The sequence below is a fragment of the Hippocampus guttulatus genome, chromosome 18, assembly GCF_054856545.1.
Source record: "Hippocampus guttulatus isolate MCC_2025c chromosome 18, RoL_Hgut_1.0, whole genome shotgun sequence".
Taxonomy (NCBI): Eukaryota; Metazoa; Chordata; class Actinopteri; order Syngnathiformes; family Syngnathidae; genus Hippocampus; species Hippocampus guttulatus.
Genome location: NC_141278.1, coordinates 4,920,230 through 4,946,022, shown reverse-complemented (window position 1 = coordinate 4,946,022; position 25,793 = coordinate 4,920,230). Strand labels below are relative to the sequence as shown.

Sequence of the window (25,793 nt, the reverse complement as noted above, 5' to 3'; positions counted from 1 at the left end):
TTGGGGGGGGGGGGGGTGGGGGGGGTCTAACTTTTGCTGATGCACCAGAGTTCGTTCCCCCTCCGAAACACTTGTTGAGAATCTGCATGTCCTTCAGGTACCGCTCGTTTGTGTCCACTAGAGAGCGCTGTTCTTCACCTCTTCGCCCGGCGTTGTTTCACTCCCCGGTCACTTTCAGCGTTTTTTTTCCGTCACTAAGTGGCGCTCAACGCTCGCATGCGTGTCCAGCAGCTGTTCCACCTGATAACAGGTGTGTTTGCTTGAAACGCGAGCGACGTTGACAGTCACGCTATCAACACAAATATATTCAGAAGCTAGCCATCTGTCTCCAACGGAAGCGCCTCAATGGGGGTCAGCGCCGTTCACATTTGACTTCGCGATTCATGAATTGTGGTCGTGCTGCTTTCGGGAGGCAACGTTGATTATCCTCCATCCATTTTTTAAAAAAAATATCGCATCATAATAAAAGAGCAGTCCGGTGAATTGTGTTGTACGATACTCCCAGCTGCTGGAACTTTGCTACATTTTGATGGCCGATGTGATTTTTTTTCTGTCATCATAAGCATTCAGCGGACAATTTATAACCCGACAGACTCGTCCAAACTCAGCTGTATTTTAGAATGACTGGCTCGGCCTTTGTATTGGTTCTGTAAGCTTTTGTTAAATTAATTATTATAATTTTATGTTTGAACAGTACAGTATTGTCTTCTTAAACGTGTTTATGTTGAGAGCGTCTGATTGGCTGGAGGAAACAGGAAGTGTTTTAGTAGCCGGAAAAAGGTGTGTTCTCGTTCGGACTGCGGGGCAGACGTTGAAAAATAAAGCTGTCTTCAAACGCAGTCAATCTATTCTTTTGCCCATTCTTAACATAGAGCCATCCATTCCAAAACTACGAACCCCTCAACTTACAGTTCTTACTAAAGTATGCCTAATAAAATGGCTTGTACATCGAGCTCCTTTATGCATAGCTTATTCGCGATACGATTGAATGCATGGAAGCCGCGATGTAGAAAAGTTTTCGCTCGCGACTCGGGATGTGTGCGCAAGCAGAGAAAAGTGAGAGTGATGGCTGTCTCGCAGCATTGCACGCTGCGGACAGACGATCATTGAAGCCATGTGACAATAATGGCACCCGCTGACAGGCAGTGTCTCACCCCGTCACTGTCGTCCCCCTCGGCTATTACCCGCCCCTCACCTGCGCGAGCTTCACCTCGGCTCTTTTCCTTGACGCACGCGAACTAAAGCTTCCAGACGCACCCGGTGCGCGCTTCTCAGCGCAGCTCCCCTGCCAAGCGTCGCATTCTAAGCGAGTGCCTCGTCGAGCGCATGCAGCTCCAAAACCTTTCAAGGGTGCACTTCACACGTTAGGACGACTTCTCCACTCAGTTTGATGGGGACTTCGATACCAAGCAGGGAAAATGCCTGTGATGAAGGGATTACTAGCACCGCAGAACACCTTTCTGGACACTATAGCAACGCGCTTTGATGGCACTCGTAAGTTTGCTTTTTTAATTGTACATTGAAACACGCGCTGGATATTTGAGCTGTTCTCGAATATGTCCTGTGACTTTCGGAATGTTATTCGATTATCCTGGCATGAGATATTATACTAACACGCTGGCTGGAGACTGTGGTGAGGTAGTTAACACTTGAATGATGACCGATGGTATTTTGTCAATCTTTTATTATTGCTCGTGAGAGTGTTATTCATATTAGGATTCATTGCCATATTTCCCCAAATCATAACAAGCATGTTTACGTGCACACCTGCAGAGAGCACCACACATTTATGAGAAGAAAAGCTGCTTTTATTTTATTTTATTTTTTTAGAGTTTCTCTGTCGATTTTTACTAGTTGGCAACAAAAAAAAATTCTATTTCATCCAAAATAATAAAAAAAAAATACAATATAATCCGTTTTGTATTTTTTAAACAATAACTTACAAACAAAAAGAAACCTGAAAGGTTTTTGGTGCCCTTTCCAAAAAAAAAAAAAAAATCCACAATGGTAACTGAAATAAAGTAAGTGTGGTGATTCATTCACCTGACTTCAATGCAGTCCACGTCGGTTCACAACAGACCCTCTGATGGTATGAATGTGAGTGCACATCCTTGTCTGTCTCTGTGATTGACTGGCGATCAGTCGAGGGTTTAGAGTCCGTCTTTCACCAGAAGTCAGCTGGGATAGGCTTCTAGCTTGAATAAATAAAAGATGGATGAGTGGATGGATGCTCACCGAATAACTCCAAATGAGGCAGATGTGGTATCATCCGGACCATGCGCCATGACGTGCATGTACAAAAAAAAATAAAATCTTCAACTATCTATCAAACTATATATTTTTAGTTTTTGTAACTTTATTAGTTGAGTGTTTTCATATACTTCTGATTCTCTTCTGCTGCTTTGTGAATGGCCTTCAGGAGTTGGTTGATGGCTGACTCACAAGGGAGGAAGGGAAGTCTGGAATGTGAATGAAAAGACATTTTTAATATATATATATATATATATATATATATATATATATATATACAGGTATATCATTGTTAGTGATCAGCACCATGGACAGTAGCACACAGGCTTCTCTGTATGTCAAACACTCAACAAATGAACGTGACTTCCAGTGTCGTCCACACTCTTTTTGCGAGCCTTTGTATCCGACAAGTCCCGCAGGTTTTAAACAAACAAGAGCATCTATCACAATTAATTGTACAGCAACAAAGGCAGCCTTTCCCTCTTGCTGGATTTGTTTGAACGTCTTGTATACACATGATGTTATTGAATGTGGTGACCTGACGTTTTTTCCATTTATGTGACGGAGTTTGGGAAGGCTTATGATGCCCAATTTGTTCACGTTGTGACCAATTTGATCGCGTGGAATACTTTGTGCCCCTGTCTGGGCACCCGTTTTCATCCGAGAACACTATCCCGGAAGTTAACACGAGATCATCATTTCGCGGTCCACAAATGCCAAAACTTACCGCAATAAATAAATAAATACCACTTTTCGAAGAGAATGCCAACAAGAGGAAGTCCGCTCAGTTGAAAAGGTGAATAGGCTGAATTCGCATGCCAATATAAGATGGCGCATGCCAAATATTCTACGACAACAAGGGAAATGTAGTTGTATGAAAAGAAACGCGGCGCAGCAGTATTTCCAATTGAAAAAGGTATACCGCCTGACCCCCTGCCACCCCACCTCTACTTCTGTGCTTTCGCACCATTCCCAACCTGGTCTTTATTTCCCTCTGCCTAACATTCTGCAGCTTCAGCATCATACAATGACTCCAAGCCAACTACACGTGGAGCCATTAGTCGCCCGGCCAGTAGCTCTTTTCTCACGCTGGGGAATTGTTCCAGGACCTACAGCGCATTGGTTTGTCAAGCGAGTGTTGTCCTTGAGCGGGAAGGAAGCAAATGAACAGTGAATTTGAACTGGAAGATGGGATCGAGGCAGCGGGGGCTGTGATGGCCTTGCCGGGAAACGAATCGAAAAAGGTTCACGTCTATGCAACCCCCGCTTCGACCTCACCTGAGGCCCAAGCAGGCCTCTCAGACTTGGGAACAACATGATAAATGGATGCACGGCTTTAACCCAGGGGGTGCCCATTACGACGATCGCGATCGACCGGTAGATCGCGGACTGGTCCCAAGTTGCTCTCGAGGGGCGTAGAGGAGAAAAAAACCCCAACCATTTGTGTGTCTTTGTGCATGTTAGTAATATAGTTTTTTGTGTTAACGTACACTGCACTCTAATCATCCTATCCGTCTCATTTTCACAAAACGGATTAAAAAAATAAAACAAAATAAAGCAGGTAAATCTTGCACCTACGGTGGCGCGTGACCTGCGTCACCGGAAGTTGTTAGCGCTCGGCAGTCTGCAATTGCAGCTTGTGATCAGAGCTTTTGCGCTATATCTTTTATCGTTATCATTATTCTCAAAAGTCGCTTCGGTGTCATGAAAGTAGTGGCAAGCGAGATTTATATTGAGAGCTGTGAAAAGGCACTGATCACTCGATGCTCTGTGAAATAACGCTGATGAACGTCGCCGCCGACGTATAAGCTGCTTGAATGGGCAAGCCGCTTTAATTGACAGTACTTTAGATCCCTTGAAGGACACCTTTGTGAATAGAATCACCGCACAATGTGTGACAAAATCAAAAGAACATTAGCGCACCACTTGATGTGTTCATCATAATGAGGGAGATCAAATATTCAAGTCGACGGACTGATTACTTTTCGGGATTATTATTTTGGTCCTGTCGAATGTCTTTCAGGATTGTAATATTTGATGTGTGCTGGGCAGTAAGAGGAAATTGAAACTGGATCTTGGACAAATGTTGAAAAAAAAAAAAGGCGACAAGAGGTTTGGGGCACACCTGGTTAACAGTTCTTACCAGTAGGTGGCGGTAATGTACTTGAAAGTTTCTTGCCACCCCGAAAACTCAAGAAGTAAAAGGTCAGAGGGGACACCAAGCTACAGCCTGTTTTTGGACTGCTAAGCTGAACTTGAGCTACTCCGCCATTTTTGGATCGCCATCTTGGAAAATCTGTCCAATTTGAGGTAAATTGTACAAAGATTTATTCGATCACTTTCCTGAGGAAATAGAGTGCTCATGATGCGTATTTTTGAAGCAATTTGACGAACTCCGTTTGATGCTGATTTACTTCAGTCAGCCACAATGGCTTTTTTTTTTTTCAGCGATTGTCCCTAAAATTCGTCCCAATGAAAGATTGACGAAACTCCCGGCCTGCGACAGTTGTCATCAATCGATATAATATGACATTTAAATACCACAAAATGATTGTAGCTAATGATAAAATTCCACGTGGACGGGATGAAATAAGCCTTAAAGCAAGTTGTTAGGATGCAAATGTAGGTAAGTAAATGTCAGGCCACTGAAATGATTGCTTACAGATTCTTGACAACGCAAAATCCAATTGCTGCTGCATGTGTCTGCGTTGGCGTCATTACTGCAACAGCAGCGGCAGAGAAGACTTGCTGCGAAGCAATCATGTCATTCCGTGGGGAGACAGAGTCCATATTAGACCCCCCCCGGCCAAATCCAGCTGACACTTTATTGTAATCGAGGCTTGAATAAAGTCTCCCGGAATGTACGTCGCCTTTGCGTGTGCCACACTCGGACCGCTTGTTGAGATCTTTATTTGACCACTCTTGAGTCCCACTTCCTTTTTTTGGCGGCTACTTTTCTTTTATCATCGCCGTCAAAAAGACTTTTGCGGTGAGCTCCGCGGCGCTTGTTTGTGAACCAAAAGAAGCAGCGCGTCTGCTGCGTAAAAGAGAGTCGAAGTCACCCAGGACCCAAAAGTGAAAGCGAGATGCGTTTTCAGCACTTTTTTTGCTTTCGTGCGTCATGCAACTTGCTGCGAATGCGCACCAAAAAAAGCTCATTTGTCTTTGTCTTTGAACAGAAGGCCACAAAGGAACCAGTTTAACTCTCCCATGCCAAACTTTTGTTCAATGAAGCAACTCTAATGAAGTAGTTAATAAGATTCTGTGGGGATTCCCCCCCCCCACTTTATAATGACCACTCCGTCCGCCTCTAAAAACTCATCAGAGTATCTCGGACAATAAAGGAATCCATCTCCCTTGGGATCGTTATGGCTGGCTGAGATTGAGGTGTTGCTTGTCCCAGTGACATACACTCAAGCGTGACCTTCGAACCCGCAGAAAGAAAGAGTCTGAGCTCATTCCTAAGTGTGATTGTTTTGAAAAAAAAAATTTAAGAATGGCCCTTATCAGGATCTTCCACAAGGTTGCCCGCGCTCTTTGGTGTAAAACAATTTGGATTTGGGAGTCGATCTGTTTAATTAATCAATTAATTAGTTAATTAATTGATTAATTCCCACATTGGCTTCTGTAGGACTTCTGGTTTCTGTGTTCCAAGAATGGGATGAAGCCAAATTGTGCGACGGCAGATCTAAAGTTGCCAGTGGGCAGTCAGGGAGCGAGGACACAAGGAAGAAATGAGTGTAGTGTATGGGCCTGCGAGGGTGTAATCAATCATCATTGACTGTCGTACCGCAGGGTACACATGGGAGGTAGGGGGGGGGGCTCTCATTTCCTGCCAATGGATTGGCTCGGCTGCTTCTATTTTCTCCAAATCCCACTTAATATGGAGCCTGTTGTGTTTAGAAGAAACGGGGTTAAAAAAAACGCCGCTGTGCCGGAGCGTAGACTTGCCATAACATTATCACCGCTTTTGCAATAGTGAATGCCTGTTTTGACATTTTTAATCAGAATTTTACCCCTGCCACGTACTGTATTTCAGCACAGCCGAGTTTTTCTTGAAAGTAATTGAAAGTCGTCTGTTGGGATCCTGCTTTTTACGCCGACGGAAAGCGACAGGCACGGTTACTGCTGTAGAAGTGAAATGTGTTCGTTTTGAAAAAAAGCGCACTGTTTGTGACAATATATTTGTCTTTCTTTTTGTCAATATATTTTATGTATTCAAATGTATTTTGTATTCTTTAATAATAAAAAAAAGTAATTGTGTTTAGTTGTCACACTCTGGTGGTGTTTGCTGTAAAACTGACACATAAAGCTCCAAAGAATTAATTTTCAAATCTGGCCTGCTTGAAAGTATGATTCAAAACAAGCATTTTGGGCACCTTTTTTTTTGTTGTTGTTTGGGATGTCCACAGAGCGTATGACTCATGACTGCAGAGTATGTAAGGCTACCTGACCTCATTCTTCAATTTGTTGCCATCATCAAACATTTATATTATCAAGTAGTAAACTGATATTGGGGATTGGGAGATTGAAATTCATTATTAAACATCGTCCACATTGAAATATTTATGAACGGAAGAGGTATAATTATTTCTAAAAATTTCCTGGGAAATTCTTCCACGTTGCCATCCGGGTAGATTTCCTTTTAGATGGAACATGACTGTGAGAGAACGAGCAGCTGACTGCGTAAATATCCAAAATATGCAAGTCGTCTGATAATCAGACTACAATGATGTGTAATGCAATCTGGTGAAACATGACATTGAATGAACATTTTGCTTGCTTTGGAAAGATCCGATGTAAATTGTATTCGATAACAACAACGCAAGCCAAAACGCAATATACAGTATTTGTGAAATAAAGAATACATGGACTGTCCCATGGGCATTGTACTGTATTTACTGTATTTTCCGCACCAGTAGTTGTGAAAGCACGATATAAATTAATTGTATTGTATTGTATTCCCTTTAGCTCGGTGGAGCATGTCATGAGCACATCTGCCTCACAGCAGAGGTTTGGGGTTTGGGTCTTGGTTCGGGCCTTTCCCTGTGAGTTTGCTTGGTCTGTTTCCAAATCCTCAGATTTTTTGACTCCAGTCTAGAAATATGCATTAGGTTACCGGTAGTTAGATATTTTTGGGGGATGGATGGATGGATGGCGAGCATTGCTCAAATTATACTAAGCACCCAGGCCTGTTTCCTATCTCCAATCAATTCCATTATAAAGATTAAAGTGTCATTGATCCCCGTCTGTGATGGCCTCACAAAAAGAAGGAAGCCAAAGAAAAAGCAAAATCCGCATGTGGCTTTTGCTGAAATCTCACGTGACGTCACACTCGATGATGCTTGAAAAAGTTTTTGGTTTGACCTATTTTGTCCAAGCATTTTGGCTACACTCCAATTTGCACAACTGTAAGGGCGCTACGCTTGGGAGGTTTCACTTTTTGGGATTTATATTGCATCATTTGAGCCGATAATTCAAAGTATCGCTCAAAATGGGTGAGAAAAAAAAAGACTCCATGCCAATCTCTCGTCGTCCTTTTTAAAATTTTTTTTTTGCATTGTTCTTTCCTCTTTCCTCTCTCACTTTTGCCACCGTCCCGACTTTCTTCGCCGGTCCTGAGGGGTTTTCCTCAACAGCTGTCAGGCACTTTTGTGAGCATGATAGGAAATGATATATGGGTTTCCACATCGGAACAATTAGGTTAAAGAGATTCAGGGGGGGATGAGGGGAAGAGGGAGAGTGAGTTTGTGGAAAATTGGAGATGATGAAGAGGCTGGGGAAAAAAAAGGAGGGGGGGGGTAAGTGGGGTAGAAAAGTGTGGCAAGGAGATGATTCAAGTGTTTTCTAAGTGAAAGGAAGCGGTCAAAACAAATGATCTCAAGCGCTGCTGCGAGAAAGTGTATGTGCAAAGGGGGATGTGTGTGTGGGGGGGGGGGGGGGGGATACAGTAAATGATCTGGGGAGGATGGCTACTCTGCTGGAATTCCAAAAGGTGGAGGGGAAAAATGAAAAATTTTGAGGCAGACAGATCCAAAACTGCAGTTGGCATGTAGCTGGGAGGAGGAGGAGGCGGGATTTGTGCGGAGGATATTAGAGGATAGAAAAGGGGCCAAATGTAACCAAGTCATTCTTTACATTCGATTTGATTATGTTATTGTTGTAAAATCTTGACCCAGGTTCAAAGTTCAAATCCTCAACCCAGCTGTGGCTCAGCCCCTTTTGAACCCAACACTGGGTTAGCCATTTCACCCAACGGAGGTTACTTTTGACCCAGCGCTTTGAAGATCGTATGCTAACCGGCTCTCTGCAAGCCTTTTTAAACCTCTCTGTCTTACACAGCACTGCGGCAAGTTCGTTGTAAGCATTCGTTTCCTGTCGAGGATTGTCTCTCGTGCACATGAGGCTGCCATCAAACAGGCCTCGGGCCTTCGCATCCGGACCCTTAGAGCCCAGCGCTCCTGTTGGTCTTTGCTTACCATCAGGGGCCTGAGGGGCCTCACAACTGACAGCCGGTCCCAATGCTGTGAGCGCCTTTTGACCAGCTGTCTGGCCCGTGCACTGCTGCTGACAAAACATTCCTGGCTTGTGCCTCCCTCCTCTATCTTCTATGTCACTGGATTTTATTCATTTTAGGAAGGCTGTGGCTACGATTGGTACGATATATCAATTTTTTTTCTCCAGTATCTGTCCATCAGATGTATCCGTCTCAACTGGCTGCGGTTTTCGCTGGCCGACGTGGGTTGTACCTAATAGTGTGTCCGGTGAGTTTATTAGAACGTCTTAGGATACTGCGCGTGTCTTTCACGCAAGTGTGTTCGTGTCACCGATGCTAAATATGCTGCCGTCCCAACCATCATAGTTATCACTTGCACAGTGAAAGTCCCGCGCACCTGAACATGACATCCATTCATATTTTGATGCAGTTCCCCCCAAACGTGGAGAGCTTTTGAGAGAACACAAACTCATGAGGGACAAATACAAGGCCTTTATTCTCCACTTGCGATATTCCCACACATAGTTTGAGGTGCTTTCCTTCAACAAAGCCTGACGTGCAACATAAAACAATTAAATACCAGTGCGTTGTAAGGGGGTCTGGGTGGGGGGGGGGGGGGGTGGGATTGAAATTATTGATGCAGAAAATAGAAATTATGAGAACAAGTCCCTTTGCAGGATGACTCGTGCCAATGAATATTATCAGGTTAGAACTCCTGTCTTGTGTAATAGGGTTGAATCAATTGATTTTGAGTCCGGGGGGGTGTGCGGGGGGGTTCCGTACTGTATGCGATTTAGAGGCCACGATGAACGTTTTTAACACACTCTTGTATCAACATCCACATAACATGAAAAGCCAAAGCACATATCATTATTATTCTCTAAATTGGGTGTGGACCATTTTGAAAAATAATATGCAATAATTGTGTGTGTGTTTTTTTTTTTTAATTCTCTTCAGTATATATGGTTACAATGTGTGTAAAAAGCTTACGCGCGTGCCAACAATTGTGGTTATTTTTTTTTAAGTTTGTCGCAGGTGTAAGACTTTTAAATGTTTTCATATGGTCTCACTTTAATGGAGAATTTCCGCAATGATGGATGGATCATGGTCATTGAATTACGGTCACTTCTAATCAATCAAGTGACCCCCCCCCCCCCCCCCCCCCACTCCCATTCTTTTCCTCCTCCAGACAGTAATTTCATTCTGGCCAACGCTCAGGTGTCCAAAGGCTTCCCCATCGTCTACTGCTCGGATGGCTTCTGTGAGCTCACAGGCTTCTCCAGGGCGGAAGTCATGCAAAAGAGTTGCGCGTGTAAGTTCCTCTACGGCCCCGAGACCAGTGAAAATATCATCATCGGCATCGACGACGCCTTGGAGGGGCGCAAGGAGTTCAAGGATGAGATCATGTTTTACAGTAAGACAGGTAAGCCGCGGGTTGTTCAGCTGTTGTCATTTTGCAGAGTTTGGTCAGAAATTGATGATTATGACCAAATCTCTCATTTGCAGTCTTTTGTCCAGTCTTGTTCATCTTTTTAGATTGCACTCATACCCAAAATGTCATATCCTAACTTGTGCTATTGAGGAGTGCCCGGACAGAAGGATTAACCGTATTAACCAAGTAAATATTCATGAATTCATTGTCTATTTCGGACATAGCCTCATTTAAGGTGGCACTGATGTACAGCAGCCATGGAGGGATACAATTATTTGCTGAAGAGAAAGATGATGTGACATTTTCTGCCCCCCCCCTGCCCATCATTATTTGGTGATTAAACATAGTTACAAGTAACCGCCGGCACGATATTCCGCCCGGAAAGAGTCGAGGAGGTGGATGGGGACATGTCGCCGAGTGCTGTAAGTCGGCAGGTCGATAAATGAGCTGAGCCAAGAGAAAAACTTACTTTGGGATGAATTCATATACACTTTCCAATGGCTGTGGGTCTTATTAAAAAAAAAAAAATATATATATATATATATATATATATATTTTTTTTTTTTTCCCAAACGAATAGCATCACAGATGTGATCCTGCCACCAAGTCCTTCCTTGAGTTGCTTTTCCAGTCACACTGCGCAATCTGATATCACGTATTTCTTTTTACTCAGATCCAACATCTGTCTCTTTGCACTTTCCACTTTGTTCGAAAGTGCAATTCCAAGTTGACTGTTTCCACAATGTACAGTTTGTCGGTTTACGACCCCTCCCCCCCCCTACCCCACATCCCCCCTCGTTCAGTTCTTTTGTTGTTGTCTCAGCTTGAAACCAACACATCAGCTAATTGTTATGCTGGCGACACCCTGCTGTTCCTACCACCGCAATCTTGAAACTCTTCATTGACCCGAGGATTCCAAGTCCCAAGATTTTTGTTTTTCGGCTCGCTCAGAATATCGGAAAATGTAATTGAAAGTCAAAAGGTGGCGCGCCGGTTTGAGTCCTGAGCCAGTTGTCCACAAATAATCTTGCCTGTCGTGTAAAAAGTGCACGACGCCGCACGGAGTCGCGCACATACACGCACTGCCTGAGTCATCAGCGTGATGGGAGAAAACTCCATGGGAGATTCTCGTCATTTGCATTTCATTCATTCCTATTCCTCCAGACGAGAAGGAAAAACCTCTTGTGGTTTTTCAACAACTGTCAAAAAGTCGAGTTTTGGTGCCCTGTGTGCTCCGCACTCGAAACCGAAGCGACAAAGTACGAAGACGCAACGTAAGCAGCGCTCGTGCTAACGTAGGACACCCGTCGTGGCTGCGATTTTTCAGTAACAAAGTTACTACATCGAAAATAGTTGTTATATGACGATTGAACTCCACCCATCCGTTTTCTCGCTCAGGTCTAAGCCACTTTCAATAAAAGGTGGTCAAGAAATGTGTTCATCGGAGTGTTTTTCTTTTCAGGGGTGCTCTTCTGGTGTCTGTTGGACATTGTGCCAATTAAGAATGAAAAGGGGGACGTGGTGCTCTTTCTGGCTTCGTTCAAGAACATCACTGACGTTAAAGCCAAAAGCATCCAAGAGGACAAGAAAGAAGGTCAGTGAGAATGCATTCGGGGGCGGGGGGGGGGGGTGCTCTTTTGCCACCGCTGAACAGGTTCAAGGGAAAATGCGAACGTCCTTGGACAGGTTCTCAAGAGTCAGCCCAAGAAGTGCATTGTGCTTGTTTTTTCTTTTTTTTTAAAAATAAAATCATTTTTGTCCTTAGAACGTTTCCATCTGTTAACTTTGATCCGTTTTGAAGAAAAGACAATCTTTGGCCAAAGTCACTTTGGATTGCATAAATGACATTGAGCTAAATTTATCCACGCAGTAGGTCATTGCATGTGCGTGTGTGTGTGTGTGTGTGTGTCTGCGTGCATAATTGTGCTCATTACCGTAAATAAGGCAGAGCAGGAAGCATCACCGCAAAGCAAAGTTATTTTTTGCTCCCCTGATGAAAAGCTTTTCAACCTAAAATGAAATTGGCTGATACAGCCAAGCCCCTCACAGATTTCGACAAACAGCCCACTGGCGTGACTTGGTGGGTGACAAGCTCATTGAAATGAAAATATGAGCGGTAAGAAATGTTCGCACTTTGGTGTTCTGTTGGTAAAAGTCGCGGCGATGGGCTTTTTCCCGCCCAATTGCAAAGTAGCGCAAAATCGATGATCTTGTGGGTAAGAAATCTGTTGCTCCTTTGCAGTGGGGAACAACGTATGCTTCCGTCCTCCGGCTCGTGTGTTTTCCCGCGGCACCTATGGACCCCCCTCCTTCCCCATCCCCCCACACGGATGGTTCTAACAGCAAAGGGATATTCATTAGGTCTAAAAATAAAGCATTTCTCCATCTCCACACTCCTGCCGTGTCGTGTCCCCCAAGGCGCTGCCTCTTTATGGATGGGCCCTGTCTGTTCCCCTCATCTGGGGGTCTGCCGGCACTCGCTGGCGCACTAGAAAATGCGCGCGCTTTCCAAGAGGACACTCAAAAGCAGTTAGCACTTCGGTTCTTCAGCGCTGGCTTTGTTATTGCCTTTATCTGCCCTCAAGCCAATCCGGACTTAGTCCTTTCCACTCGGTTGAGAGCGCGCCGGCAATAACGCTCCGTCTATTATCCGAGTCCCACTCTCAGCGCATCACACCATCCATCCCGCGCACTACGACGGCGACACACTCGTGCACGAAATGGCTTCAATAGCCCAGATTGACCAGAACACATCCATCGTGGTCCAACTGCTTCCGCAGAACGTTGCCTTGCCTCGTTGGAGAACGTCTTCATCGATCAATACCTTTTTGGCAGCGTAATCTCAATGGATCCAAATCTGCACATTTACGCGGCTCCCCTGAAAGATGATGAGATTTTTTTTTTTTTTTTTTAAACCTTGAATTCCACTTCTCATAACCAGCCAACAGTGCTAATGTCTCTAGCACTCCACTGCTCTTGGCCTAGAATGTACTGTATACACTATGCACTGTTCAAGCTGCTTTTAGATGCCCCTTATAGTGTGGAAAAAACAGTAATTACGATGTGATGAAACTCATCAATTCTGTTCATTTTGGACACTTCAATGTGTGTTTGCAGAGCGACGGCGTGGCAGGATCAGAACAAGCTCTCCGTTTAGCTCGGCTCGAATGCGGAGCAGCACCGTGCTCTACCACGTCTCTGGGCACCTCCATAGCAGAGAGAAGAGCAAAATTAAGCTCAATAAGGTATATCGTCCAAAAAAGACAATACTTGAGACCACCAGACAGGTGGTGATATAATAAAATGTCTGAAAATCAAACCTGATGCGAGCACACACAGTTTACACGCTACAATAAACAACTATTTTGCGGTTCATCCTCTGCGCTGCCGCTACTTCGCCGATTTTTAAGCGTTTACCATTTATGGGTAAACGCTTAAAAGCCAACAAAATTAATCACAAGAAGTTGGGACAAAGAAGGAAAAATTCTGTATATTCCCGTGTGTATTGTTTTATGCTCTGTGTGTTCAAGTAGTAGTTGTTTAAAGGTCCAAAATCACCGCAACATCTATGCTAATTCCTGTTTGCTATTTTGTGTTAGCATTAAGCTAGCAGACTTACTTTAGATGGCAATGCCGTGGTTTGGTATCCTCCCTACGTGTTTACTTTCAAAACAGAACAGCGCTTACTGTGGTGCTAACATAATTAAAAAATAATAATAATCTGTTCTGCATTAGGTATATGTTAGCATTAAGCTAACAGACATTGGTTGGATGGAATTAGATGGTTTGGTATCCTCGCTACATTCAAAACATATCCAGCGTAAATTGTGATTGTCTTTTGTTTCTGTTTATATTTTATTTCTTTGTGTCCAGAATGTGTTTGGCGACCCTCCTCCCCTACCCGAGTACAAGGTAGCAGATGCCAAAAAGTCCAAATTCATCCTGCTGCATTATAGCACATGCAAGGCCGGCTGGGACTGGCTGATCCTGCTCGCCACTTTCTACGTGGCCGTGACCGTGCCGTACAACGTCTGCTTCATCGGCGACGACGACGACCTCACCCGCAGCACGACCGTCAGTGACATCGCCGTGGAGATTCTCTTCATCTTGGGTGCGTTACACACCTCCACCTGGGAGCTCATGTTTTCATTCGTGTGGCTCTTTCATTTTCATCAAATTTGGATGAGAATGTACACATTGAAGAATGAAAAATCGAAAAAAAATCCATATTTGTCCTTTACGGTGAAAAAAAAAAATTGTCACTCATCGATTACACAAAAAACAAATGTTTCAGCATGTTGCAATATTTCGCCCAGGTCGGCATTCTCTGAATGTAGCTGTCGTTGATTCCAAAAACATAAAAATTCTCCTGCAGACATTGTCTTCAATTTCTGCACCACCTACGTCAGCAAGTCAGGCCAAGTGATTTTTGACGCTCGGCAGATTTGCTTTCACTACCTGACCACCTGGTTCATCATCGACCTGGTGGCCGCCTTGCCCTTTGACCTGCTCTATGCCTTCAAAGTCAGCGTGGTGAGTAGCCTCTGGGCTTTTGTGCTCAACCCCCGTTGCGTACATTTTTTTAAGGCACCTTAACAATAGATGATGTCAAAACCCGATGATTGATGTCTTGCCCAACAGAGGCCCTTAACGAATCCCGTCGACATGCGTCTGGATGGGGAAGCCCATCCGACATTCCTCTCCAGCAGCTTCACGCGGATCATTCCCATTGCTGCTCCGCTGCCTCTTTGATTCTCTCTATCGATTGCACGCACAGAAAAAGCCTCTGTGCGTGCGATCGTACTTTATTGCGTCATTTTTTTCTGCACGGCTTGACTCAAGTGCGAGACGCCCTTTATGGAGAGCGCAGTGCAAGGGGGGAAGCGCGGCGGTGGAGCAATTAGGCGGACCTGCACCCCTTGACCCCCGCCAGCTGATACTTGGCGCACTTTATGCTTCTATTCAATGCACTTTGTAAGGCTCCCTCTGGTGTGCGTGCTCTGGCCACTAGGGGGCAGTATAAGGCACAATGAAAACCGCAAATGGATACCGCACTGATAAATGTATGGAGTGGGGTATCTGTAAAGGAATTGAAAATAAACAAGACTGCTCAGGTTATAGCTCGTAGGGAGGGATTGGGGGGGGGGGACACATTGCTGCCAGCAGGTGGCGTGTAAATGAGCGTTGTTATTAAAAATGATACTGTCTCACGAATACCGCCGAGAAATGGTGAGCAATCGAGTGGCGAGAGGAGATTTGGAGAGGGCTGACACAGGTGAAAGGAAGGCGGGGGGATATGGCTGATGGAGAAAGGCAGAACGTAGGTACGCTTCTGCGGCTTCCTGGTGGACAAGAGAGGGCTTCTCACCATAGGTGGGATGCCTGGCGATGATAGATGGCAACATTATGCAGGTACGTGCGCCTCTGATAGCATTTATGTGCCACTTTCTCATATTCCCCACTCAGGTGCCCATACGCGCAAATATACTTGCAAGGTACCGTGCGGCTTCGATGCGAAGGGTTACCGATCACCCTTGTCCCGACAGCCCACTCCATCGCAACGAGCGACTGCATCTGCAAAACGTATGATTTTAATCCCACCTCGTTTTGTCTCTTTCCACCAGGTGTCTGTGGTGCACTTGTTAAAAACGGTGCGCCTGCTGCGTTTGCTTCGCCTCCTCCAGAAAATGGACCGCTACTCGCAGCACAGCACCGTGGTGCTGACCCTGCTCATGTCCATGTTCGCCCTGCTGGCCCATTGGATGGCCTGCATCTGGTACATCATCGGGAAAATGGAAATGGAGGCCAACTCCTACAACTGGGATATCGGTGAGCAATGGCAAAATTTGAAAGTGGCAACATTTGAATTTCAGATTCATCTCGGCCGTCACTTGGGGGGGCCCCCCACAAAAACATCAACTGCGTTAATCTCTCTTGGCGTTGACGTGTCTTGATCAGCATGCGCGTTTCTTTCTTAAGGGGTTGCATATGAAAATACCGTGTTAAAAATATAGTCGTACTGGATTTGCGTGGAAACACAACATTATTCTGAACCCATATAAAGGCATCGAGAAATATATGCAACAAATGGTGGTTTATTTTATTTTATTTTTGAGCATCTACATTTAAATGATGACGAATCATCATTTTTCTCGATTGTGGGATTCAAGTGAGCGAACGGTGTGATTCCGTCGATCATTTCGGATTCGGCTTTCCCTCCAGTACGCAGGTCCCTCATATAATGAGAACACCCGGGCTGATCTCTTGTCAGTATTGATGAACTGCGCCACTCGTAATTACCTCTCACTGTTGTCCTCGCAAGCGGTTCCGGGTCAGCATTGCCCGGGCCGTGAGAATGACGCGATTCCTCTTGACCAATTACTGCCTCTCGGTGTCATTAAAAAAAAAAATAAAATACAGGAGGCAGGATGAATGTGTTGTATCCTAATTATGCATTTTGGATGCCGAATGCGCGTTGGAAGTCAAGCGGCTGTGAGGTTGCTTCTATCCAATTACCATTCATCAGTGTCTGCAGGAGTCTCTCCAGGGATCAGCTGCATGTCTTCACTCCGGCTTGACCGGGGATTAGTTCTGCTTCCATAACATCTGATATGCTTCGGTTTCAATCCATTGTTTTAGATTTAGCAAAGGAGCTTTTTGCTCGCCACGGTGTCCACACCCTGCCACTTTGGGCTTTCTCTGTCTTGACGGGCATTACACTACTGAGCATCCTGTGTGGGGGGCCGGGGGGATAGTGAAAACGATTCTGCGCAAGCACAGAAACGGTGTTGGTTCCCGTATTTTCCACACTATAAGGCACACCAAAAAGTATTCCATTTTCTCAAAATCCGACAGATTGCCTTATAATCCGATGCGCCTTATATATGGATATTGTGATTTCTTCCACATAGTATTTTAAATGGTCTGTTAAGCGCTTTGTTACAGCTGCCGCGGTTGTGAAGACTATATAAATAGAGAAAAGTTGTATTGTATTCCTTTTAGTGTAGCTCTATCTAGTGGATGCATAATGCAACCGCAGCCACGATTGTAGCTTCTCTTTTTTGGTCGTAATTAGCAATGCTATTACATATTTAGATCAATAGCTGTTTATGAACATGTTGCAAAGCATTTCTAGCATAAAAAAACAACAACAACAAAAAAACGCAACAGCACAAGTAAAGAAGCCTTCACCGGAAATATAAATGTCAACGTATCTGTTTTCTTTTCCGCCCCATGACATCATCTCTCCAGGATGGCTGCACGAGCTGGCAAAGCGTCTCGAGTCGCCGTACCACCCCATCGGAAGCGCCAACACCAGCGGGCCCACCATCCGCAGCGTTTACGTTGCCTCTCTCTACTTCACCCTCAGCAGCCTCACCAGCGTGGGCTTCGGCAACGTGTCGGCCAACACGGACGTGGAGAAAATCTTTTCCATTTGCGTCATGCTCATAGGAGGTACGCGGAGGACACACCGATACAATTAGATTGTAGATTTTGTTGGTGCACCTCATGTTGCGGGTGTAGAATTTATGAATGGAGACTCTTAAGGCGCTGAAATGGCACAATTCCGTGCCGCGTGTCTAAAATTTTGCAGGTACATTAATCAAGTCGATCGAATTGGGTCAGTCTGATCCAGTTTCGGCTTGTTGACCTGCCGTTTGCATTTAGAGGGCGGAAAGAGGTCACCGTGGCGGGGGTTTTCTCCTGTGGACGTTTTCTCCCTTACTCCTGCAAAATGTTAAATGTTCTCAAGTGCCAGGAGGCTTCCGCTGTCACCCGCACTCACTTTTCCATACACATGCCGCAATCAAGTGCATTCACCCCCCCACCCCCCCACCCCCTCTCTCTTCCCCCCGCAGCGCTGATGCACGCATTGGTCTTTGGCAACGTGACAGCCATAATCCAGAGGATGTACTCCCGCTGGTCCCAGTATCATACCAGGACCAAAGACCTCAAGGACTTTATTCGAGTGCATCATCTGCCGCATGGCTTGAAGCAGCGAATGCTGGAGTATTTTCAGACAACCTGGTCAGTCAACAACGGCATCGACTGTAATGAGGTACAAACAAAAGTGGTCCCATCTCCTTTGGTGGGTCAAAGGGAATTGCAGAGAAATAAGTTCCATCGCTTGGGCAAGTCAAGCGTGATAAACTTATATCAGGTTTTGTCCTCCATGTATGTATTTTTTTTTAAATTTTATTTGGGGGGTGTTAGGTTGAACAGTTTTGTAATTTGAAAAAGCCGATTCTTCAACCTGTCACCATCCGCTAAATACTGTAGTTGCATTTGAATTGGTGGGCTCTAAATAGTTTTCGTCGAGATGGAGTGCCGTTACAGAGGTTACTTAAGGACATATTTTGATGGGCAAGATGAATTTACGAGGAACAGTGTCTCATTGCCACCTTGAGCCGAGCCTGGAAGAGTTGAGGCAGGCAGCGGCTCCGGGCGGCGAAGCGCCGTGTGAGACAGCTGTCACCCTGGCGCCGCGACGCCGAGACGGAGCGATTCTGATGAATCTCAGACAGATGAATTAAAGATGAGCTTCTTGATTACAGTCGCCTTGGCCCTGATGGCTCATTGATCAGTCTTATGGGGGAGGCGGGGGGGGGGGGGGGTTGTCGAGCTCCAGATTGTAGTCCTGACAAGGAGGGGAAGACAGACAGGCCGCTCATATGTTGAACATTTTTGAAAGCTTATAGCAGATAGTTTGGGATTTTATTTGATGTGTGTGGCAACAGTGTGCCATTATTCATTTGTGACCTGCATGGAAGAATGTACTACTACTACCGTATTTTCCGCACTATAAGGCGCACTTAAACGCATTCAATTTTTTTCAAAAGCCGACAATGCGCCTTATAATCCGATGGACCTTGTACATGGATCAATATTCAGATTTCTTGGATGTAGCATTTTAAATGGTCTGTAAAGCGCTTTGTTATAGCCGATTGTCAAAGCTTTATTGTATTGTATTCCCTTTAGCGAAGCTCCATCTAGTGGATACATAACGCAACCGCAGTCACTATTGTGGCTTCTATTCCATGCGCCTTAAAATGCGGTGCGCCCTCAATATGAAAACGGTTTGAAATTGGCCATTCATTGAAGGTGCGCCTTATACTCCAAAGCGCTTTATCATGCGAAAAATACGTTACTTCAAATGATAACATTTTATCGCTCTGGAAAATTGTCCAGGTGACAAGTTGATGTTACCTCGACTCGAAGCATCCACTCCAACTTTCACGACTGCTTCTCGTGGTCTTCCCAGCTGCTGAAGGACTTCCCGGATGAGCTCCGCTCCGACATCACCATGCACCTCAACAAAGAGATCCTGGAATTGTCACTCTTCGCCTCGGCCAGCCGGGGCTGCCTGCGCTCTCTGTCGCTGCACATCAAGACCACCTTCTGTGCTCCCGGAGAGTATCTCCTCCGGGAGGGCGACGCCCTGCAGGCCATCTTCTTCGTGTGCTCCGGGAGCATGGAGGTCCTGAAGGACGGCATGGTGTTGGCGATTCTCGGTCAGTTACGCCATGTTTATATCCTATGACGCGCAAGATATGATACGACTCCCCCGCGTGCCTTTATTAGGACTTGAGGGGGGGGGGGGGGAGTTGCCGCAGCAGTTTTGATAATGAAGCTCTGAGAGCCTCGCCGGTCAAAAGTTGGTTCCGTTTAAATGAGCCTCTTGTTTGGAGAAGGCTCCCATGCAATCACATTTCATCAGTTGTCACCCTGCCCCCCATACTTTGGCTGTAAAATCCACATGAGGACATGCTCATTGTCATATTTTTTTGGCCACGGTTTACTTGATGTGCAGGATTTAACCACTGGAAAAAGTATCGAACGCGTACTGGTGATGTTTACATCACTTGGGCGGTGATGAAACACGACGCAGATGAGTTTGCGATAAAATGGCGACGTCTCATTAAGGAGCTGAGAACTTTTGGCAAAGATGCAACTCTGCGAAAAAATAAGGTGCCTAAAGTAATTAAGAGCTGAGTGTATTTTTATCAAAACCATTTATGGAAGCTTTAATGAGAGGAAACGCAAACTAGGAGATGCATTAAAACCTGTCATGTGGCACAAAATAATGAACTGTGTGCCAAGTGATTCATTATTGTTCCTGCTCTCAGTCAGTTTTTAATCCACCATCTAGGTTTCATATTTTTTTAAAAATTGAGTTAACCTACAGTTTTCTACTTCAAAGTAACAGTCATGTGAATTTTTTTTATTTTTTATTGTTTTTGTAGAGAGAAGCGGTGTAATTCTCCCAAAGTCACAGAGCTAACCCGAAACGCAATTTAAACCAACCTGATTCCCAGGATGAGTATTTCCATCCACAAACATCTGCGAGGAACAACATCTCGCCTTGAATCAAGAAGAATATTGTTTATTATGCGTGACGTGTGTGTGTGTGTGTGTGTGTGTGTGTGTGTGTGTGTGTGTGTGTGTGTGTGTGCTGATTCCCTTCTGGGTGAGGATAACTTAATTGCGGTGTAGCAAAGTCAATCGAGGACAGAACTTGGAAAGCGGTAGAGAGGAAGTAAAAATTGGAGAAGGTTGGAAAGAGGAATACGTGAAAAAAGTCTTCGAGGAGCATGATGATTTTTTTTGGGAGGAGGCGGGAGGGGGTGGGGGGGGTGCGATCAGATATTTGTTGGTGTATTGTTGTTGTTGTTTCTGGCTTCTTTGGCACCTCCTGCAATCTCCCTTCATCTGATGTGCCCCATCTGTGTGTCCAATGAGCAAGGTAAAGGAGATCTGATCGGCGCCAACCTCTCCTTAGACGACCGAGTGATCAAAACCAACGCGGATGTGAAAGCGCTGACCTACTGCGACCTGCAGTGTATTAACTTGAAGGGTCTGTACGAAGTGCTGGATCTCTATCCGGAGTACTCGCATCATTTTGTCCAGGACATCCAGCAGGATCTCACCTACAACCTGAGGGAGGGACAAGAGTCACACGTGAGTCATGCCGGCTGATGTCGAATTCAATGTTGGAGGATTGGACGCGTGGGAATGGGTAGAAAATGGTTTTGGAGCCCTTTTATAGGGCCAAGGAACCACAATTGAATTCAACTTGAAAATTCCAAGCACCGCCATAATGACCAACATTAAAATACAGCGGTGTAGTAGGCCCAAATGTTCATTAAAAAAATTGAGGCAGGGGTGTATTTCCCCAAAAAAGTACATTGTAAGCGATAATATTGTAAGCGCGTGAAAACAAACCACTCCCAAAGACGAAATGCAAAAGTATTTTTCTTGAAAACCGGGCTGAAAATATGTGTGCCTTTTCTCAAAAGCTAACGCCAGCAACCCCCGTTGTGTGTGCGAATCATGCGTCTGTTGAGCGACCGTCTTGAACGTGGCAGATCTTCACCCGGCCTAGTTGCCGAGTCATGGGCACCCTGACATTTTCCTCTCAAAACAATACTCTCCATAAAACTGCAGTTCCGATCAAGTTTTTGGTTCTCATCCCAATGTCGCACACGTTCAATGTGTGACAGTGACGGACAGACGGAGAGAGTTTTGTTGCGCACGCTCAACGCCGGCCCGCTTCCTCAACGCTAACAAAGGGATTTTTGAGGGGAAGCTTTTGCAGCGAGTCAAGTATGACAAATCGGGTCGAAGTTTAAATGAGGCGGCGGTTGTGTTGTCTTCTCACAAAGTTGGAAGCGCAAGATTGAATTGAGATATGGGGGGGGATCTGTTTTAGAGGCGGATGAATTAACTGATAAGAGGCGTGTGCTGAGACTTTTGCCCAGATCACGTTGCTAGCTTATTGATGTAGCCAACGAAGAGAGCAGGCAGATACTGGCTGATTGCTCCTTTTTTTTTTTTTTTGAAAGGCACATTTTCCCTCTCTGGCTGTCTTCCAGGTGAAGGCTCGACTCTCCACAGCAGCTCTTGATCCTCAGGTACCACACCACAAATAATGGCGCTTACTTTGTTATTGCGATGTTGGGTCAATTAGCACTCAGGCTGCACCTTCACTTTAATAAAGTAAGGAAAAAAAAAATCAATGAAGCATTCTTGAACTTTGTGCTTGGACTGTTTTTTTTTTTCTCAGAGTGTTGGGTCAATCAATATTTGGGTCTTCAGCATAACCCCTGATTACAGTACTGGAGGCTTCATCAAAATGTGCTACTCATGCAAACAAAACAGGACCCGAGTGTCAGCACTTTTTCCCGGGGTTGAATTATCATTTTGATATGCACTTCTTTGTCTCCTCTATGCATCAACACGAGCTTAGAGGTCACAAGCGCAGGTTGATGCGATTCAAAATGGATTCATGCCTTCACACATTTCCCGTGAAATCAATCAAATCTGATTCCGCATTGTGAAAGTTCTCTCTTTTTTTTTTTAAATATTCCAAAATGAAGGTCGTGACGTGACTTGATTGTTTCCCTCCGTTCCCAGCCAGGTGTGAAAAGGAATGGGCGACTCGTTCAGGGTTGTGCGCTTCTCGCCGAGGCCCGGGGGGCACGTGACAGGGACATGAGGGAAGATGACGATTGTCTGTCGTCGGAGCAGAACAGAGCGATGACCCTCAGGGGCGCCGCTGGGTCGACTCCAATGGGCCAAGCCAATCGTGGAAGCGCAGGACGGAGCTCTGAAAAGCCTCGCGGGATGAGCCCGGGTATTACACCGGTCACTCTAAGCCCTTCCGACCTGAGCCCCAGGTGAGTTTGGATCGCGATAAAATCCGAGGCTTTTCAGAATGCGCTCTTATGAGAATTGAATATAATATCGATTTTGTTTGTCACTCAAATCAGACATGAGTTTTATTGTATTTTTTTTCGAGAGCTGTTTACAAATGACGATGCTCCCGAAAATGGCGCCGACTTTCCGAAAGTCAGCCGGACTGAGGCGGTGGAGTGTGGTGCCCCACCTTGGTCCTATCGATTGCCGCAGACAGAAATTGCAGGCCCAGCTTTTGGGCCGAACCATTTCGTTGTTGCGACCAAGAGAGACAAGGATGTTTATATTCTGTGCTCAGCAATTTATCATCATGTAACAGCCCCCCCCCCCACATTGATGAGGGACAGGAAAAGAAAATGAAAGGCGGCGGCTGTCTTGCCTCGGTTCACGTCAAAGTGCTGAGGAAGGTGACAACAAAAGCCAAAATGAGATTCCTACAACGGTGAACCAGGAGCAATGGACGTTATTGTTTTTGAGGTCAAGGAAGATGAAGAAAGGAACCTAAACTTCAAGTTTTCACTTGTTGAAATGAAAGCTGCAAGAGTTTTAAAAAAAAAAAAAATTCACAGCTCACGCCTCAGCCTGCCGCAATTACGCTCACACGTTATTTCCTCCGTGCAGAATAGTGGACGGAACAGAGGACGCCGGCGGGACGGAAAGTTTACTGCCCTTCCCTGGCTTCTCTTGCCACCGCGGTTGCCATGACAACGACTCCATCAGTGCCTCGGCGTCCACCACAGGTGCTCCACATCGCTCAATCCATCTCGTGCACAGTCACGTGAAAATGCTTACTTGCCTTCCTGGCCCGTTTAGTGATGATTAATGCGGCTTTTCGGAATTTCTCACTGCCAGATGCTGTTTAAAAAAAGAAAAAAAAATCCACGTCAGCACTCCTGGGACTGATTGGTAACGTCCCCCCCCCACCCCTTTTTCTTTTTTTATGTCACAGAAATGCTACACATCAGCACGGCGGAATTAGCGGCAAAAGCGGAGGACACCAGAGGACAACTCCGACATCTCAACCAACAGGCAAGTGTGTGTGCGCAAATCGAACGTCCACAGACGGTGCTGGAAACAAGAGGAAGTGTCCCCGAACAAGCATTGCAATCGATCCCGTGAGAAAGTCCAGGTGTGCCTCACGTTGTGACCGGCGCCGCTTAGCATCTCATATGATTCAGGGATGGCAATTTTTCGCGGATACGCGGAAATCCGCCGTTTCATTTCTTAAATTGATCATTTTTGTGAATCGTCTAAATCCGTTGAGAAAATTTTAGGGGGGGGGGGGGGGGTGTCAGGTATCTTATCGTCGAGTTTTCACGAGCTCTCATGATCAGTCTTTCCATCTTCCGATTGTAAACAGCCCTGCGATTGGACGTGTATGACGTCTTACTTGTTGTGATTGGTCGCCCCGTCCAGGCCACGCCCCTTTCCGCTTTTTTCATCGCTAGCCAGCCATTGCCATCCCTGATGATTATGCTTTTGCTTGCCGCTTGCAGGGCTGACCACTTCCCGCAATTCCCCTTCCCTGAGGTGGCGAAGCAGAACTGCCAGCGTATTGACGGCGTGTCAGATCAAACTGTCGCTCTCACCGTTTCTATTTTTATCGGAGGCCGACTTTGGGTTTGGGCTTTTTTTTCCGTTAGCCGCTGCAGTCGATCGCAGCGGTGTGTGTGATCGCCTAAACATCTTGAACATATCCGCTTCGTACCTGAACAACAGCGTCGGTCCAAGCATTGTCTTTATCCGGGCCGAGGATGCCTCTGCGGGTGTCCCTAATATCGTGGTCGGTGAGCGTCGGTCATAACTATGCGGTCATCTCGCTTCCCACCCGCGGTAGCGGGTGATGCCGGGAGGGCTGATGTTCTCTCTCCCTCTTTCTCTCCCCGGTTGGCGGCGACGCATGATTGACCTGATGAATGGCAATGAGCGCTCCAACCGGCAGAGACAGATGGCGCCTTGGCACGGCTTCATGGCCCTCTGTCGACACGCGGGGGGGGCGCGGCACCTCCCCGCCTCGCCACACATATCATTAAGGGCATTCGTTTGCTACGTGAATGAAATCGGAGCCGAGAGTTTTCGTGTTGACGTCTGATAGATTGACTGACGTAAGGGAGGTCGTTAAGATGACTGGGTTGGATGAACCCCCAAGGAGCACCAGAGCAATTGGGGAGAGCCAGAGCAAAGACCCTATTGGGGGGGGAAAAAAATGCTCTCTAGTGATGGGAAACGGTGATTTTCTTTGGATGTTGTGGAGGTGATCGTTTGAAAATGCCAACACCAGATTGATCCAATACACCAAAAACTACAATTGAAAAATTTGTTGTCACCTTTGGCGTTAAGAGCATGCATGAGCTTTCACGTGTTGTTTTTGTTTGAACTGGCAGGTGCTAAACCTAGGCAGGGAAGTAGCGGACCTGGGCCAGGTGATGAAGCGGATGGCCCAGCTCATGGAGACCCTGATGTCATCCGGGCCCCAAACAACACTGGCGTGCTCCTCGCACCGCATTCACTTGCCCCACGCTGACCCTCCTCCGTGCTACCCTTGCCCTCCCTCGTCTTCTCAGACTCCCTCCATCCGGACGGACTCGCGGCCCGAAGCCACGCGCCGCGCCGCCTCCCGGGCGCATACGCCCCGGGAGCCGCTGCTCGGGTACGCCCCCAGTCCCTTTCAAGCGCAACCCTCCTCCATCATGGCAGAGGCACGCGGGACTTCCTCGCCCTTCAGCTCACCGGAGACCCAGCGATGCAAAGACGGCTTTTCTACCTCTATCAGGTCAAGGGTACGCGGTCCACCTCCGCAGGACGGGAGTGGCGCAAACCCTCAGTGTGGACTCATGCAGATCTACCAGAACCAAACGAAGAGTTTGTAGCAGTTCTCTCCGTCAACTTTTTTTTTTTTTTTCTGGGAATGATCACATC

The 25,793-nt window shown here is 46.0% G+C and overlaps 1 protein-coding gene across 1 annotated transcript; it reads left to right on the top strand.

Moving 5' to 3' along the window:
* The first annotated feature begins 31 nt into the window (after positions 1-31).
* On the top strand, positions 32-25,744 carry kcnh8 (potassium voltage-gated channel, subfamily H (eag-related), member 8). The gene is made up of 16 exons (XM_086137470.1): positions 32-1,494; positions 9,936-10,169; positions 11,641-11,772; positions 13,296-13,423; positions 14,052-14,289; positions 14,554-14,711; positions 15,803-16,007; positions 17,430-17,633; positions 18,038-18,237; positions 19,441-19,690; positions 20,923-21,137; positions 22,022-22,090; positions 22,593-22,855; positions 23,496-23,614; positions 23,824-23,903; positions 25,259-25,744. Exons 1-16 carry the CDS (start codon positions 1,419-1,421, stop codon positions 25,742-25,744), a joined length of 3,057 nt encoding a protein of 1,018 aa, XP_085993596.1. The 5' UTR covers positions 32-1,418.
* The last annotated feature ends 49 nt before the right edge of the window (positions 25,745-25,793 follow it).